The following is a 19060-nucleotide window of genomic DNA, read 5'->3' on the forward strand; positions in this document are numbered from 1 at the left end:
ATCAGTCGAGAGCCCTTGGACTCATAACACGTGACCATGAATGGGCTGGTTTGATGGTTTGAACAGTAATGTCAGTGAAGGAATTAGAGACAGATCATGGGTTTAGGGTGAGAGGCCTTAGATGTGAGCATGGATTATTTTAAGGTCAAGTGTAGACAGAGAGAACAAAACAATAAAACGTTAGGCAAGGCCAGCATGCATCCCATAGGTAGAAATACTATGCGTGATTCAATTACAAGACCACGTTTAAGTTACGGGCCTGAGGAGAAAGAGAAAATCAGTAATACAGCACTGACTGTATTAGTGAGAATGCGTTTTAAAAGCTTATCTTCTTTGTGGCTGTCATGCTACTGAATCTTACATGCTTGGTGGACCCCTCCACCTCAGGCTACAGATTTGGCAAATTTTTTTTTTTCATCCATGAACCTGGCTTTTTTTTTCAGGGTGCAATAGAATGCAAGCTCTGTAAGAACAGACATTCCTTTCAGTTTGGTTCTTTGATTCCTCCCTAGAGATAGAACCACTCAAGACTTACAATAAACACAAAGTAAGTGTAAATTAAATGAATAAAAAATGAAAGCCTGAATGAATGAGTGGAATGACTGGATACAGGTTACAGAGTCAAATTTCCAGTACCACATTTCTCTAATTACAGAGCAAAAAAAGACCCACTGTAAAATTATTTCCCTGGAAAAGAACTGGTCTGAACACTATCAGAAACTCTGCATGATGACCTGCAAATAGAGGCCACTCAGCTCCCTTTCAGGACAGCCCATTAGCCTTTGAACTAGAGATCCAAGGAAGTTTCAAAGATCTTGGAATCCATTAATCAGCAGTTAGGAAAAAAAATCAACTTGTATTGCAACCTGGAAGCAATGGGTTAAGACCAGGAGAAACTTAACTCAAGAACACACAAATTTCCTAGAGAAATCAAAATCCTTAGTAAAAGAATGTAGTAGGTCTCTTATTTTTTAATAAAGACACGGAGCACTGGCTCTCGTATCTGTTTGGTCCGCACCCCGTAAATGATGGGGTTGAGGGAGGGTGGGACCACCAAATAGAGGTTGGCAACCAGAATGTGCACATAGCGTGGGACGTTGTGTCCAAATCGGTGCGTGAGGAAAGAGAAGACCGAGGGGATATAGAAAACACAGATGACCCCAACATGAGAACCGCACGTGCTTAGGGCCTTCAGCCGTGCTTCTTGGGAGGGGAGGCGGAAGACCGCACAGAGAATGTGCACATAGGAGATGCCGACAAGGACTAGGTTCAGGAGAAAGAGAGAGACCACAAAGAGCCCGTAGATACCGTTGATACGGATGTTTCCACAGGACAGTTTGGCGATGCCCATGTGCTCGCAGTAGGAATGAGGTATTACGTGAGCCTGGCAGAATGGTAGGCGGTAGATGAGATAGATCATGGGAAGTGTAAGCAGAACTGGACGGAGTACAATGCACAAACTGATGCCCCCCAGAGCTCGGGGTGTCAGGATGGTGGTGTAGTGGAGTGGAGCACAGATGGCCACGTAACGGTCGAAGGCCATGGCCAGTAGGACCTCGGCCTCCATGCCAGTGAAAGCGTGGATCAGGAACATCTGGGCCACACAAGCTCCGAAGTGAATCTCATGCGCGTCCAGCCAGAAGATAGCCAGCATGCGGGGCACAGAGCTTGTCGAGAGGGCCAAGTCAATTGTTGAAAGGATGGCCAGAAAGCAGAACATGGGTTCCCGGAGGGCCTGCTGCGTCTTGATGACCAGCAGAATTGTGGCGTTGCCCAGTAAAGCCACGAGGTAGACGGAGCAGAAAGGCAGGGAGATCCAGGCATGGCCCTCTTCCAGACCTGGGATTCCAATGAGGAAAAACGTGCTTGGGTGAAAAACGCTCCTGTTGTGATAAAACATCCTTCCAAATAACAGAGCAAGAGAAGCTGTTGCTCCTAGAAGGAATAAAAAATATGTCAATAAGAAATGGTTATGAAAGTGTCTAGCTTAGTGTTTCAATATGTAGTGAAAATGAAGAAGTTTGCTGTTTGTAAGGACCTATGAAATTTTTTTAAGAATTCTAAATTGAGGCATAGTCCTTCATATGGTCCAGTCTCAAAGAACATAATACTTATACAGACTTAATTCTGTATTTTAACATGCAAGGTTTATCAGCAAGCCCGTGGAAGAATTATAAGACACAGAACATAGCATTAAGTATAGAGTGATTTAGTAACCCCACACCTTTTGTGAAATCCCTGTCTGAAGAGGGACACTTGAAACATCAAGGATACGTGTATGGAAATGCGGACATAACTCAAAAGAAGACAGGCAGATGAGAAAATAAAGCCACAGGCAAAAATGTACAAGACATTTCCATACTTAGTGCAGAAATTCACTAATGATGCATTCATCATTTATTGACTTAGAGAAAATACCAAGATCAAACCTAATCTCCTGTCAAAAAGACATCAATACAATATCTGAGATACACATTATCACAAACAAAACTACATAACATTCTGGGATGCCTGCCCAAGAGCAGACACAGGCTGGTCTTACACCGCTGTACTTGAAAGAATCCAGAAAGGACGGTAATATACAAAGATAGTAATAGACCCCTGTGAATTTTCCCTGATGTCTGTATTTTCCAGACATACAGGAAATGGAATTTCACAGTGGCTCATTTTAGAATGCTGTGACTGTGGTGGTTTTCAGGGTACTTGAAACCTTCTTCGTTCACTCTCCACTCTACACCAGTTCCTCCGAGAAGAGCTTCTAATTTCTGCTGCAGACCTCGCATGCACTAGGTTCACTTCTGCCTGATTAAGACACTGGACATGTGGGTAGAGGGAAACCTAGAAGCCTTCGAGTCATCATGGAGCTGGGGATGGCGATTTTGAGCATCACAAAACTGTCTGGAGTAACAAAGTCTAATGGGAGAGAGAGGTACTTTCTGCACTTGTCTAAAGAAGAGTGTTTTGGCAATGCCTTCTACATGATGGAGAAGCAGTCAGGGGCCAGATTCATAAACTCAAACAATGAAGTAAGGCACTTTCTCTGGGTATCAACTTGAAGCAGACTGGTTCAAGGTCAGATAAAGTAGCTTGGACATCTGTTTTTATCTTTGGATAAAATATGAATGAGTCCATATTTCCGTAGGAGATATATCAGGTTGAAAAAATAAAATACATGTTATATACATTCTGAAGTTGGGGAGTGTGTGTGTGAGAGAGACAGAGAGAGATAGAGAGAGAGGGAGCTATATTTTGCTATTATGCCTTTATTTGTGTTTTTTAAAAACTGAAACCTCCAAGTAATTGCCCTTGGTCGCTGGCAGGGTACTGGCCAAGAGCAAGCTTTCTAGACATTGCGATGCCTTCCTTGGGTTCATCTCTGGAAATAAACTCTCAGTAACATGCCACTGCTCACCTTTGAGTTTCCCCATGCTTCCATTAAGCATTCCATCCCTATAACCTGTAGCTGAAATAGAAATTCTGCTTTATTAACCAACTGTATAACCATTTTGTAAATAAATTTCAAATGCCCTGAATCTTCTATATATCTTTAGATAACCCATCTCCATTGAAAGCTTGTAAGGTTTTCCCCCACCATTCAATTTGGAAATTGGACAACTGCATCATGCAGATCATATCAAGTAGTAGTTCTCAGCCACCTCTGATCATGTCTGTTTCATTTGACTACAGCACATACCTAAGTCAAAAGAAAATTCACATGTGATGCTTCATTCTTCCACCGGAGTATAGAGATGCAAAAGAAATTTCAAGCAGTAAAGTTCTACATCTGTTTTTTTATACAGTCCAAAGAGAGTAGTTTTATATTAAGGTTTTAGCCACTTAGAGCCTTGGGAAAAAAATGAGTTAATTCAGTTTTCTGTTATAAACGGTGCCATGGGATTAAAGCCTCTGAGATTGCCTACAGAACTCTTAGACTGATTTAGAAAAACAGGAGCTGAAGAGAAAATACTGTGGATAGAATTTGTATAGAGAAAATTATAAATGTGGAGCAAAAACACAAATATTATTTACATATGGCATAGAGGGAAACATTTTTATTACCCTGGATAGAATTTGTATAGAGAAAATTATAAATGTGGAGCAAAAACACAAATATTATTTACATATGGCATAGAGGGAAACATTTTTATTACCCCGCAGGTAAGATTTTGCAGTCAATTCATGAGTTGCTGTTTCCTAGACAAAATAATCCTTGATCCGTAGCCTAAGTTCAGACATAATAACCTAACATAGGAGACCCTCTTTGTAGCCTCCGCTACCCCATCCCCCTTCCCTGACCAGAGATTTTAGGTTCATCCGATGCTTAATTGTAGAGATTCCAGTGCATGAGTGGTTGGTCCCACTTTCCTCTGTTTATGATTTTTCCTCCTAGTCTAACCCTTTGACAGTTACCCATATCTATATTACAGAGGTCAGAGGGATTCAGTGGTAAAAATAGGCCACCCCAGAATTAGTCTGACTGAGTTCCGATGCTGGATTCCCCATGTCCTGGCTCTATTACCACGAGTGACCTACTGATTATTTCTGTCTCAGTTTTTCAGCTGGAAAATTAGAGACGATCATAGTGCCAGCAGCATAGGGTATTTTGAAGGGTAGGTTAAGTGGTGAATGTCAGCCACTTCGTACAATACCTTCCACATTTTAAGTGGTTTCTTAAAATGAAGTTGTGCTCACCACACCATCTTCATAAACCTTTGACCTGTGTAAACCATGCTAGGAAATCTTTCATGCTGCTAAGTCTATGACATTGGTCTAAATCTTCTCATTTACATTAAACATTTCTCCTTAGTTTGTAGTCAAATGTATACATATTTCTTATTCTCACTAGAATAATTTTGAATGGAATAATTATTATCTCTCTTTGCTGCATCCTTAAGCTGACATCTTTGATAATACTTAAGAAGAAGCATCATCAGTGTAAGTAAGATATAAAGGATAGACTACAAGGCAGGAAGTTAAATCCTTCTTTTGGTTCTTGTCTTTCCATTTATATCACACAAACCTTAAAGTTGAATCTCTGGAAATTTAAGAGTTCATACATATCAAATACTTACATGTGTATGTTAAATGTATATACACATGTATATGTATGCATTATATTCAAATATGTATATTCAATATATTTTTGAATGCATGTATTGAATATTACATTTTCTGGGAGATCACACACACACACATACACACGTATATCTATGTCTGTGTGTGTGTGTGTGGTATACACTATGCATATTTGTATTCTTGTGAACTCAGTAACGTGCGACTATCTCATTACAAAGTGTACTTTGATTCTTCTCATTTATCTTGTGCTGACTTAGACCTCATTTTTCTTAATCCTTATTCAGTAAAGTATATTACTGAGGTTGAATCTCTATGATGGTTTGTATTCTTCCAAGTTGTATTACTTACGTACAGATAGATGCTACTACTCAAATATTAGATTTATCTGACAGAGATTTTGCAGCAGGAATAAAAATCTATTAAAATTCCCTTGAAACAGAAGGTGTGGCTGAAATGGCAAAGTGGGAAGACTCTGAGCTCACCTCCTCCCATGGGCATACCAAAATTACAACTTCTTGCAGAGCTGCTATTTATGAGAATGACCTGAAGATGAGCAGAAAGTATTAAAAGATTAAAAAAAAAAAAGAGCCACCGTAAGATGAGTAGGAGGGGAGGAGATGACAAACAGGAGGGGTATCACATCCTCAGTGGGTCCTCCCCAAGGAATGAGGGATCTAAACCCCACACTGGGCTCCCAACCCAGGAGTTCTACACTGAAGAGGAGCCGCTAGAAAGTCTGGCTTTGAACACTAGAGGGGCTTAACTTTGGGAGAAGTAGAGGGCTGTAGGAAGGAGGACGACTCTGCTCTTAAAAGGCATGCACAAAATCTCGTGTTCTCCGTGTCCCAGGCAACTGGGCCTGCCCTGGGACAGAGGAGTTCACAGCAGCCATTCTTAGGAACTCATCCTATGGTAATGACCAAGGCATCAGCAGGCAACATTCTGGAATGGTTGCTCTAGCCTGTTAGTGCCAGGGGCTTGCCCTGTCTCCCCATAAGCCTCAAACAGCCACATGCCTCTGGCCACACTACCAGCTGCATGGGGATCCTACCCCACATATCATCCTGCCCATAGCCCCCATGTGCTGCCTGGTCAGAGAGCCAATCAATCAAAGGGTCTATCCCAACCTCAGCAGGCCTGCAACCCTCCACGATCCAGGACAGTACCTCCAAAGGGTTCCGGAGCTAGCCCTGTTGACTGAACCCCCCACAACAGAAACATGCACGTGCGCACTGCCCACACAGGGGGTGTGGCTAGAGGGGAGCATGCTCTGGTAGCCAGTGGAGAGCATCTCTGGTGACCAGTGGGGAGGATGCTCTTGGTCCCCATAGGTTGTCTTCATTTTTTTTCCTTTGTCTTTTTAGGACTGCACGCATGGCACATGGAAGTTCCAGGCCAGGGGTCAAATCAGAACTGTAACTGCTGGCCTATGCCACAGCAGCAACAGATCTAAGCCATGTCTGTGACCTACACCAAAGTTTGCAGCAATGGCAGATCCTTATCCCACTGAGCAAGGCCAGGGATCAAATCAGCGTCCCCATGGATATCAGTAGGGTTCGTTACTGCTGAGCCACAGCAGGAACTCCCCCATATGTCATCTCCCACATAAGGCGGTTGTGTTAGTAAATGGAATTTTCAACATAGTAAAGATATAAATTCTCCCCAAACTGAAGTATATTTTAATTTTTATCAAAACATAAGCAGGGATGTTTTTGTAGATATTGACAAGATTATTGTACATTTTGTATAGAAAGATTCAGGTGTTTATACAACTAAAACATTTTGACAAAGTGAAAAAGTAGGAGGAATCAGTTTACCTGATGTTGAGCTTAACTACATACCTGCAGGAATTAGACAATAAGCTATTAGTGGAAGGATAAATACATAGATCGATGAAACAGGGCAGATAACTCATAAGTAGATCTACATAAATATGCTGAAATAACTGACAAAGATGCAAAAGCAAAGCAATGGAAGAAGGATAGTCTTTCAACAAATGTTCCAGGAGCACTGTGGCATCCGTAGGCAGAAAAATTAACTTTAAACCTTAAATATTATACAGGAAGCTTAAGCCAATGTGGGTCATAACAAATGTAAAACTTTAATATTTTTAAAATTGCAGAAGAGAAAACCTTAGAGACCCAGGCCTACACAGAGTAGATAGAACTCACCAGTGACGCCATCCGGACCTGGAATTTTCATTGTGGGAAATAGTTGATGACCAGTTCAATGTATTTATATTGAAAATATCTATTCAGGTTTTATCTTTCTTCTTGAATTATCTGTACAGATAGGTTGAGATAAACCAAATCCAACAGATTTCAGTGCTAGGCAACCTGTACTATAGAAAATGCTGAAGGACTACTACCGGCTAATGGAGTCTGACAAATGTTAAGTGGATCCAAATAAAGATAGGAAGATGAGTGGAAATTTTGAATAACTGTTCTCTATTTAAAACGTAGGATGAGCTTTGTGCACAAAAATTCTATTACTATTCTTAATGATTGTAGAAACAAAATAGTTAAATATTCATAACCATATATCCACTCAAAAGTATTGTTTCCAAGAAAAACAGTATTGAGTCTACACATAATGTACACACTTTTCTTTATAAGTGTATCTATCAAAATATGTAAAACAGTATGTGATATAATTCCAATAATAGAAGTCAGTCATATCAAACAACATGTTTTGAACTAGCAAAATGTTTTGGGGTCACTGCAATACAGATAACATTATTGCCTCTCATTCTAATGTATGGAGTTTAAAATGTTTAAATAATGACCATACAACACTTTAACAATACAAACAATTAAAAATAAATATTTACTAAATAAATCATTTTACTCAGACCTATTATCAAGTAGAACATGCTAAAAATTGTTTTATCATGCTTTAAAAAAATAATTTGATAGTTTCTGTTCTCAAGATGGCAGTCTGTAGGAGTTCCCGTCGTGGCTCAGTGGTTAACGAATTCGACTAGGAACCATGAGGTTGCGGGTCCGATCCCTGGCCTCCCTCAGTGGGTTAAAGATCCAGCATTGCCGTGAGCTGTGGTGTTGGTTGCAGATGCGGCTTGGATCCCGCGTTGCTGTGGCTCTGGCATAGGCCGGTGGCTACAGCTCCGATTGGACCCCTAGCCTGGGAACCTCCACATGCTGCAGGACCTCAAAAGGCAAAAAGACAAAAAAAAAAAATATGGCAGTCTATATAACTATTTTCATTCCCCCAAAAGTTCTAGATATATCAAAATGTATATTAAAATTTTTAAATTTTTATTGAAATTTTAATTTAAAATTTATATTACAGATAAGTGAATCATAAGTAAAACTTCACTAGAAACAGTCATTCATAGACAGGAATACAAGACCTAGAACATACCTGCCAACACGAGGGGAAGTTACATTCCCAAGTCAGGGAGGATGGTAATGTTTTTTGTGTCTTGAGGTTTTCAAGCCAGAGGAAGGAAAGAACACAGAACAGATTCTTAAAGACTAGGCAGAGCTGTCTAATAGTGTGTCCACTAAGCAAAACCCCACCCTCGTTGGGTTTTGTGGAGGTACCATGGTGTATCTATCAGCTGTGTCCCCTTTGCAGATTTCAAATACTCATTCTTCCCACTGTTGGGATTGTGACTGAGAGTTGACTCCCTCTTTGGTTCTCCTCTTGCCTAAGGAAACGCTCCTAGTCTAAGATCAAATCTCTCTCCCAAGACGGTCCTCGGTGTGACTAGCTGATGAAGTGGTACAGAAGCTCGCTCAGTTCACCCCAATCCAGGACCGCTGTGCAGGGCTATGCCAGCTCAAGAGCTCCCTATAGAGACGTCTGGCTCATGCCTTTTTTGCCCCTTTATCACCAATCACTGTCTCCTTCTTTTGCATACACCTCCACCCACATTTTGATCTTGAGAGCAAGGCTATGTTCATTTTTTAATGCCAATGTTTCAAATTACCAGAAATTTAGTGCCTTAAAGCAATACAAATTTATTATCTTACAGTTCCATTGGAAAACAGATACATTTTTCACGAGCTGAAATCCAGGTGTCAGTACGTCTGCATTTCTCTCTGGAGACACATTGGGAAGAGTGTGTTTTCTTGCCTTTTTCAGCTTCTATAGGCTGTTGCCCACATTTCTTAATTCATGGTTTTTTCCTCCATTTCCAGGTCCAGCAAAGAAAGGTTGAATCCTTCTCACACAAGATTACTCTGATCTCGCTTTTGTCATCACATCTTCTCTGATTCTAATTCTTCTGATTTCATTGTCCACTTTTAAGGCCTCTTGCGATTACTGTGGACCCACCTAGATAGCCCAGAATACTCTTGCTATCTTAAGGTCAACTGATGAACCACATTAATTCCATATGCAACCTTCATTCTTCTTGGCCATAATACTTAACATACTCGCAAACTCTCAAGCTGAGGACATGGACACCTTCAGGGCACTTCTTCTGCCTACCGCAACATCTAGTTAAGTTTCCTACATGCAGATCTCCATCTCACAATGCGTTTTCTAAGAACCCAACCTGCAAAAGCTGGTCCTTGAAGAGTTTAGAAGAAAATCGCAACAACAAAGAAAAACTCACTGTAGTCACCAAACATTCAAAGATTATCTATGACATTTTTAAAGTGAGTTAACAATATAGTAAGAAACTGCTAAAGAGGACAAAATAAACCACTTCAGGTTTAAATAAGCATGTAGCTAAGGCTTTAAAGACATGAGAGAGAGACGAGATAGAGAGAGAAAAAGAGAGAGAGGGAATTACAATCATGGAAAGCACAAGATTTTTTTCTTATGAGAAGGATTGAACATAGAAAATTTAAGTGTCAAAAAAATTCATGTTAAAGAACTTAAGACTAGAATTGAAACTTCTTTAAATAAAAAGTGTGAGTTTTTAGGAATAGGTAGATGGTAGTTCACTTGTGGCACAGTGAGTTAGGGATCCAGCATTGTGACTGCAGCAGCCTGGATTGCTGCTATGTCACCAGTTCGACCCCTGGCCCATGAACTTCCCAGAAGTAATAAGCAGATAGTTTCTCTATATAGTCTTATGAAAAATATAAGGACTGGAGTTCCCTTCATGGCGCAGCAGAAACGAATCCAACTAGGTTGTGGGTTCGATCCCTGACCTCAATAAGTGGGTGAAGGATCCGGCATTGCCATGAGCTTCGGTGTAGGTCACAGATGCGGCTCGGATGTGGCATTGCTGTGGCTCTGGCGTAGGCCAGCAGCCATAGCTCTGATTAGACCCATAACCTGGGAACCTGCACATGCCATGGGTGTGGCCCTAAAAAAAAAAAAGACAAAATCAATAAAAAATATAACGACCAACTATGTATATTGAACATGACCTTTAAAAAATTATAAATCTAGACTTAATATAATGAAATTTCAGAGCATGAAAATTAAGATGTTCTTCCCAAAGAACATAGAAAAAATAATTTTCTCAAAAGAGAAAATAAAATATTGTCATCATATGCTTCACTAACAGCATTAGTTGACATAAAAAGTTTACTAATTAATTTTTTAAAAAACGAATAAAATAAAACTTTGTTTCAAAATTATATGAAATTTTTAGCAGTCAAACATGAGGCAAATGAGAACATACTTAAACATAAAAATATAATTATTATCAGAGCAGGTGAGGGTGTGGCTAGCAGCAATGGTTGGCTAAGATATAACAAATAGATTCTCTATAAAGATTGCGAATACCAGAGCAAGAAAATATTCATGAAGATTTCTTGCAAAAATAAATTATTAAATGTATGTCACCCAATAAAAATGGTCATTTAAAAAGTTTTTTAAAAAAAAAAACCTGGAAACATAATTTCAGACAATTCTAACTTATGTGATATAAATAGACAAGAAAAAGAGAAAAAAGCATACTAAAATTTTCATGTTGTTCATAGTAGGATAGCTATAAATTAGTGTTATTAAAAAACGAATGCATAACCAGTGTTAGGAAACAAAGTTAAATTGGGAAAGCATGAAATTTAGAAAAAAGAAAAGTATTGGAAAATATGAATTTAAAAAAGTGATCAAAGAACAGGAAAGGAGAAATATATTCTAATTGAATATACTCCTGCTATCCAATAATTCTATCTTAAAGTATAAAATTGGGGTAAATGATCTAAGAACATAACCAAGAAAAAAAGTTGAAGGAAATATGGAATATTTCTAGTTGAAAAAATAATATCAATATATATTAATAGATGAACATATAAGTAAAATAAATGTTATCAAAAGCAAAATAATGTCGATAAAGTGATGTAACTAAATTCTGTGATTGGTTGTAAACCTAAAAATTTATGTACTGTCATGTCAAAAACCACATGATATATTTTGCCTCTAGAAAAATAGGAGAGAAACTGTATTGGAACAGAGTTAAAGATGATTTCAAGTTTTATTTTGCATTTATTTTTATTAAGCATTATCTTTGAGATGAGGGCAATATTAAAAGTCATTAATTCATGAGGTGTAGGAACAAAGATATTTATTATATTTTTAATTTAGTTTTATTTTAAAAAGTCCAAAAAAGAGGAAATAATTATTTTTTAAGATGGAAAAGTAAAGTGACAGCTGTAGTGGTACAAAAGATCATTGCTTGGTCTTTGGGAAACCTTACTCTTGAATCAGTCGAGAGCCCTTGGACTCATAACACGTGACCATGAATGGGCTGGTTTGATGGTTTGAACAGTAATGTCAGTGAAGGAATTAGAGACAGATCATGGGTTTAGGGTGAGAGGCCTTAGATGTGAGCATGGATTATTTTAAGGTCAAGTGTAGACAGAGAGAACAAAACAATAAAACGTTAGGCAAGGCCAGCATGCATCCCATAGGTAGAAATACTATGCGTGATTCAATTACAAGACCACGTTTAAGTTACGGGCCTGAGGAGAAAGAGAAAATCAGTAATACAGCACTGACTGTATTAGTGAGAATGCGTTTTAAAAGCTTATCTTCTTTGTGGCTGTCATGCTACTGAATCTTACATGCTTGGTGGACCCCTCCACCTCAGGCTACAGATTTGGCAAATTTTTTTTTTTCATCCATGAACCTGGCTTTTTTTTTCAGGGTGCAATAGAATGCAAGCTCTGTAAGAACAGACATTCCTTTCAGTTTGGTTCTTTGATTCCTCCCTAGAGATAGAACCACTCAAGACTTACAATAAACACAAAGTAAGTGTAAATTAAATGAATAAAAAATGAAAGCCTGAATGAATGAGTGGAATGACTGGATACAGGTTACAGAGTCAAATTTCCAGTACCACATTTCTCTAATTACAGAGCAAAAAAAGACCCACTGTAAAATTATTTCCCTGGAAAAGAACTGGTCTGAACACTATCAGAAACTCTGCATGATGACCTGCAAATAGAGGCCACTCAGCTCCCTTTCAGGACAGCCCATTAGCCTTTGAACTAGAGATCCAAGGAAGTTTCAAAGATCTTGGAATCCATTAATCAGCAGTTAGGAAAAAAAATCAACTTGTATTGCAACCTGGAAGCAATGGGTTAAGACCAGGAGAAACTTAACTCAAGAACACACAAATTTCCTAGAGAAATCAAAATCCTTAGTAAAAGAATGTAGTAGGTCTCTTATTTTTTAATAAAGACACGGAGCACTGGCTCTCGTATCTGTTTGGTCCGCACCCCGTAAATGATGGGGTTGAGGGAGGGTGGGACCACCAAATAGAGGTTGGCAACCAGAATGTGCACATAGCGTGGGACGTTGTGTCCAAATCGGTGCGTGAGGAAAGAGAAGACCGAGGGGATATAGAAAACACAGATGACCCCAACATGAGAACCGCACGTGCTTAGGGCCTTCAGCCGTGCTTCTTGGGAGGGGAGGCGGAAGACCGCACAGAGAATGTGCACATAGGAGATGCCGACAAGGACTAGGTTCAGGAGAAAGAGAGAGACCGCAAAGAGCCCGTAGATACCGTTGATACGGATGTTTCCACAGGACAGTTTGGCGATGCCCATGTGCTCGCAGTAGGAATGAGGTATTACGTGAGCCTGGCAGAATGGTAGGCGGTAGATGAGATAGATCATGGGAAGTGTAAGCAGAACTGGACGGAGTACAATGCACAAACTGATGCCCCCAGAGCTCGGGGTGTCAGGATGGTGGTGTAGTGGAGTGGAGCACAGATGGCCACGTAACGGTCGAAGGCCATGGCCAGTAGGACCTCGGCCTCCATGCCAGTGAAAGCGTGGATCAGGAACATCTGGGCCACACAAGCTCCGAAGTGAATCTCATGCGCATCCAGCCAGAAGATAGCCAGCATGCGGGGCACAGAGGTTGTCGAGAGGGCCAAGTCAGTTGTTGAAAGGATGGCCAGAAAGCAGAACATGGGTTCCCGGAGGGCCTGCTGCGTCTTGATGACCAGCAGAATTGTGGCGTTGCCCAGTAAAGCCACGAGGTAGACGGAGCAGAAAGGCAGGGAGATCCAGGCATGGTCCTCTTCCAGACCTGGGATTCCAATGAGGAACAACGTGCTTGGGTGAAAAACGCTCCTGTTGTGATCTGTCATCCTGTTACTGGTCAAATGAAGTGAAGCCAGTTCTTGTGCTCCTGTAGGTGGAAACGAGACAGAGACAGAGAGAAATCAGAGGGGAAAGGATCTGGTATGTCAACTGCTAGCTATTGTTTCAGCATAGAGTTGACGTTGTGTTTACTGCACAAGTAGATCTGTTATTGAAGGACGTATTTCATCCCTACAGCCATTTGATAGACCAGCTCAAAGTCATGTTCAGAGCTTCTATTCTGCCTGTTGATTGAATTCTGACCCCAAGTATAAAGGCTTGCAACAAGCTCAATTCAGATTTCTTATAATTAGAGCCTGTCACTCACTTTGAAAGAGAATTAGATCTGATTCTACTTTGCGAAATTCTCTCCGGTGAGTGACACTGGAAATATCAAGACTACCCATGAGACCGAGTTAATACAGGACAGAGGCAGTTAAACATTCTTCAAGCACTCTTGAAGGAAAATAAATCACAGACCCAGGTGTATGGGAATTCACACAATCAAAACCTGAATTCTTTGACTCCTCATTATTCACTGACAGAGATACAAATGCAGAAACTCTGACCCAGGCCCAGTAGCCTCTCACAGACATGAATTCAGATTATAAGAGACACAACCATATGCTCTCAAACAAGTGATGGCCCCTTGAGATTCCTGGCCAGGAGCAGAAATGGCCACTGTTCCTGACTTACAGACTGCACGGAGCATAAGTTGGAAAAGGGAAAAGGAGCGAAGTCTAATGCTATTTACACTCTTTTTTTTTTTCAAAAAAGTATTTATGGCTGCACGTATGGCATATGAAAGTTCCTGGCTAGGCATTGAATTGGAGCTGCAGCTGCCAGAGTTTGCAACAGCCATGGCAACAATGGATCTGAGCCACATCTGTGACCTAGGCTGCAGCTTGCAGCAATGCTGGATCCCTAATCCACTGAGCGATGCCAGGGATCGAACCTGCATCCTCACGAAAACTATGTCGGGTTCTCACTGAGCCGCAGCAAGAAGTCTTATTTACACTCTTTTGTTCATGCTCCCCAGCATATCAGGTATTTTCAGAACTTTTTAATTGTACCATTGTTATTGAGCTTACTCCTCCTACCAGATTCATACACTGCAACTGGGTGGAAAAGTCTGAAAGCCTCTAATGGTTTGTATTTGGGGAGGTATTTTCTGTAGCACACTGGGTAGTAGTGTCTCAGTAAAGAATCTACTTCTGTAATGATTTAAAGGGAGTTGAGAGTAGCATATAACACTACTATATATAAAAGATAAACAACAAGGACCTACTCTATGACACCTATATGGGAAAAAAATCTGAATAAGATACATACATACACACACACACAAATATAAATTCATTATACATACACACACATGCACATAACACACACAATAGAATTGACTCTGCTATACACGGGAAACTAACACAACATTGTAAATCAGCTATATGTCAATTAAAAAAAATGAAATTGACAAAATAAATAAAGGGAATGGAGAAAGGTACTTGGGAAATGCTTTCAAAATGCTGAAAAAGGAATCAAGCTACTCAGAATGGGGTAAAGAAATTTACCCAGGGGTGTATTGTACAGCACTTGTAATTCAAAATAAAACATAGAGGTTTCCCTTTTTCCTTGTCATAGCTTCACCTTCTTATTTTCATAATTCTTTCTTTTTCAATATGGAAAACATATCAGGGTGGGAAAAAAAAAAACAAAAAACAAAACAACCTCTCCATCTTTTGTGAACTCAGTCCAGCAGAGAGAGAGCAAGTCCTGCAAAATGCACTGACTCGTATCTGTACTCTGTAAGAACATAGACACCCTGGACATTTAAAACACCGCTGCCTGGTGTTACCATTGTGGCTCAATGGGTTAAGAACCTGACTAGTATCCGTGAGGATGTGGGTTCAAATCCTGGCCTTGCTCAGTGGGTTGCTGTGAGCTGTGGTGTAGGTCACAGAGGGGGCTTGGATCTGGCATTGACATGGTTGAGACGTAGGCTGGCAGCTGCAGCTCTGATTCAACCCCTAGCCTGGGAACTTCCATATGCCACAGGTGTGGCCCTAAAATAATAATAATAATAAAATTATTTTAAAAACCCCACCACTGTCTAGTAGAAAGATTACGGCCAAGGCCGAGGCTGGAGAGTCCCTATTGCTTATTCTGCAGCAATACTGGGAGCCCACCCACAGCAACGGGGCTCCACTGGCTTCATTCCTTTCTCCTGCCAGAGAAGTGTCCTTGATCCAGTGCAATCGTTAAACACTGGATCTTTCTGAACAGTTTCAAGGATAATCTAATAACCTTTTAAAAACAAAATTTGTTTTCTACCTGATGCAGTCTGGCCACACGGTCCATTCTCAGCCTGCTCTGCTCATGTGTCTCTCCATTTGCCGGCCCACCTCTGAGCAGAAATCAGTAGCTAACTCAGCTCTTTCTTCCAAGCATATGGAAGAGACTTGTGCACGGCACCAAGCCGCTCAACACGATTCCTCTTTCTGAGCAGTGCACGGAAGGTGCATTTATATTAAGTGTCTAGCACCTAAGGGATATTTTTGAGACTATATCCCATTTTAATCCCAACTTTACACAGAGTTCTAAGATTGAGTCCTCAGGGACAGCTCATAAACATCCAGATTCTACTTCAGAAACAGAAAAGCCCAAGAGATATAGAAGCAAACAGAAGTGACGTAAATAAAAGTGAAAAAGGAGGGCGATAAAACACAGTGATGGCATCTGCACTTGAGCTATGTGAAAGCAGAGATACTGTATCTTCACGTGAATGTGACTCTGTGGCCCATACGGGTTACTGACCTCCTGCATAGAGAACACACTAGCTAATTTAAATTCAGATATTGTAATGAGTACGAAAGACTTTTTTCTTTTGCTGTAAGTTTCACTATTTCTCTTCACTGACAGTTTCTCCAGCTTTTTTATAACTGCTTTGAGTTTCCCTGATGAGTCTTAAGGACACGGATTCATGATGCTTTCTCCATACTGTTTTCCGTACATCAGTTCCCTGCCACCACCACAATTTGACATGTACAAAAGTCAAATACCCTGCGATGAATTTCGCTCTAATTTCAGTGCCTCAATTTCAGTCCCGGATTCAGAACGCTGATGTCTAAGTCATGGCTCTGTCACATACTAGCTGGGTCACTTTGACTTAAATATTTCTGTGCCTCAGTTTCCTTAGTAATAAGAAGGAACTCAAAATAGTGCCATCTTCATTGAGTCAATTTGAGAATAAGTTAAAAAATTTTTGTGCATTTAGAACAATATTTTGTACATAGTAAGTGGTCAATTAGTGTTCATTTTACTATTATTATTATTATTGTTATTTTAGACTTTAGCTCACAAGAACAGTTCTGTAGATATTATTCATGCAAACCTGACTGAGGAATCACTTACCAATCCCTACCAATTCTATAGCCTTTTTATCTTCTAAGATCTCTAAGAATATTAAATATTTTCTAACTTAAAGTCAATTATATACATATTATATGGCTTTTATTAGAATATTATCTTTTAGAGTGAAATAATTAGATCCCATTAATACACAGTTGGAGCTTATAGGAATCTCCCTCAGGCAGTATTTCAGATTAAGAAACAAACCACGGAATACAGAGTATTAGAATTAATATCTTTCATCTAATCTTATCAGTCTTTTTCATTATTCTCTGTGAACATTAAAGTTATTTCCTGCACTTTCACAAATTTTGTTTTCCTGTGCCTTTGCAATGAAGTATTCCTTTGGTTCAGTCTTTACATGTAGTCAGAATTAATCTTAAGAAGTTTGCTTAAGCATATTTCTTCCCCTGTGAATTTAAACTATAAGGTATCTGGTCTTGAGAACTGCCAAAGCATATCTTGGATCCATGAAGTTAAGCTAACTTTAGGATCAAGATAAGACACAGAATCTCCACAGCAAATAGCGAATCAAACTTGGTCCCAGTGACAGTTTAGTTATTCAAACAACTTATATAAAGTCGGACCAACTTCCCTATTGTTGTAAGAGCCAATAAATTCTCTGTAAGGAGTAAGATAGTTTGGGTTATCTTTTCAGAAATGTACAGTGTAAAATATCCCAACAGATACAAATTTAATTACTTCCTCCCCACCCCACTCCCCAGGAGACCTCTGTCCCAGTTGCCTTAATTCTGTAGCTCCAATCTGAACTGGTTGCTTCTCACGTGTCTGGCAGGACATACGAGTCTCCTGTTTTGGGTCCATTGTTTCTCTTATTTCACATCTTCCCATTTCACAGACACCTTCCTAGTTTTTCTGAAACATCTCCTTAGAAAAGTTCCAGAACCAAAAGTAGGATTGTGAGAGGTATACCCTCAGAATCTTTGCCTGACTCTAAATTACCTTGCCTTCAACTATGACTGAAATTTTGGGCGTAGTCAGTATCAGTTGAATTGAGTCCACACACACTCCCATTCATGGGTTGAAGACTTAACCTTTCGTACCTCAGAATATGACCTTATTTGGAAATAGAGTCATTGCAGATGTAATTATTTAAGTTAAAATTAAGTCTTACTGGAGTGGGGGGGGGGGCTTAATCTGACTGGGGTCCTTATTTTAAAAAAAGACCATTTGAAGGACAGATATACAAAAAGCACCATGTGAAGATAAAGGCGGAGATCAGGCTGATGCTTCTCCTTCCAGCCAGAAATGGCCAGCAAATCACCAAAAGCTAAGCAACATGGAACAGACTCTTCTCATTGCCAGTATTACAAGATTTACTGCACAATTAGTACATGACACGGAACTTGGCACAATGTCGTATAGAACCAAGGAACTGATTTTATAGCAGCAGGTGCCCACTGTACACCAATGGGCTCCTTTCCATGAGGTTCCCTGGTTACGTCCTAGACCATTAAGCTGGCAAACCAACGGAGTGATAGATTGGCCTGTTGAATGTATGTGTTAGTTGCTAGCTTAGAGATTAGAATCTACATTGAAAGGTCCATCCTCTAGGATACAGTACACACTCTGAACTGTCAATCATTTTAAAGACATAGCATCTGAGTCTGAAAACCAAGGGATGGTGGGATAATGGTTCCATTTACTATCACCTGTTTTGATCCACTTAAGAATTTGGGATTGTTAACCCTACGAGTTTCTGTGAGGTTGGAGGAGCTGTTTCCCGGGTTAGGAGTGCTTCTGCCCAAATACACTGTTACCTCTGTCTGCTCTCCGGGCATTTTTGGGTTCTTTGTTCCAAGGGACAAGTAGATAAGACAAAGAGTTATAATCCTGTGTGTAATAACTTATCATGGTCATCAGGAGAAGGTGAGGCTGCAAAGGTAACAGAGAAAAATAAATTCAGTATCAAGCGACATTCTTGGGCATATCTTGGAAGGATCTTGAATAAATCCTGAAAGAAATAAACACAACAACCCACAGCTAAGAGGTACATGGCTGTCACCTGGCGTTCCATATTAGTTTGGGTCTACTGA

At 40.0% G+C, this 19060-nt stretch overlaps 1 protein-coding gene and 1 pseudogene across 1 annotated transcript; both read right to left on the bottom strand.

Moving 5' to 3' along the window:
- Positions 867-5374, bottom strand: LOC110255383 (olfactory receptor 52J3-like). Its single transcript, XM_021062392.1, has one exon. The coding sequence runs from the start codon at positions 1898-1900 to the stop codon at positions 965-967; it is 936 nt and encodes a 311-aa protein (XP_020918051.1). The 5' UTR covers positions 1901-5374; the 3' UTR covers positions 867-964.
- Positions 12571-14375, bottom strand: LOC100737700 (annotated as a pseudogene).

The sequence above is a fragment of the Sus scrofa genome, chromosome 9 (assembly GCF_000003025.6).
Source record: "Sus scrofa isolate TJ Tabasco breed Duroc chromosome 9, Sscrofa11.1, whole genome shotgun sequence".
In the NCBI taxonomy this organism is placed as follows: domain Eukaryota; kingdom Metazoa; phylum Chordata; class Mammalia; order Artiodactyla; family Suidae; genus Sus; species Sus scrofa.

Excerpts from the sequence above, each read along its gene's own strand:
- LOC110255383 (XM_021062392.1), bottom strand. The coding sequence starts at position 1,900 with ATGTTTTATCACAACAGGAGCGTTTTTCACCCAAGCACGTTTTTCCTC.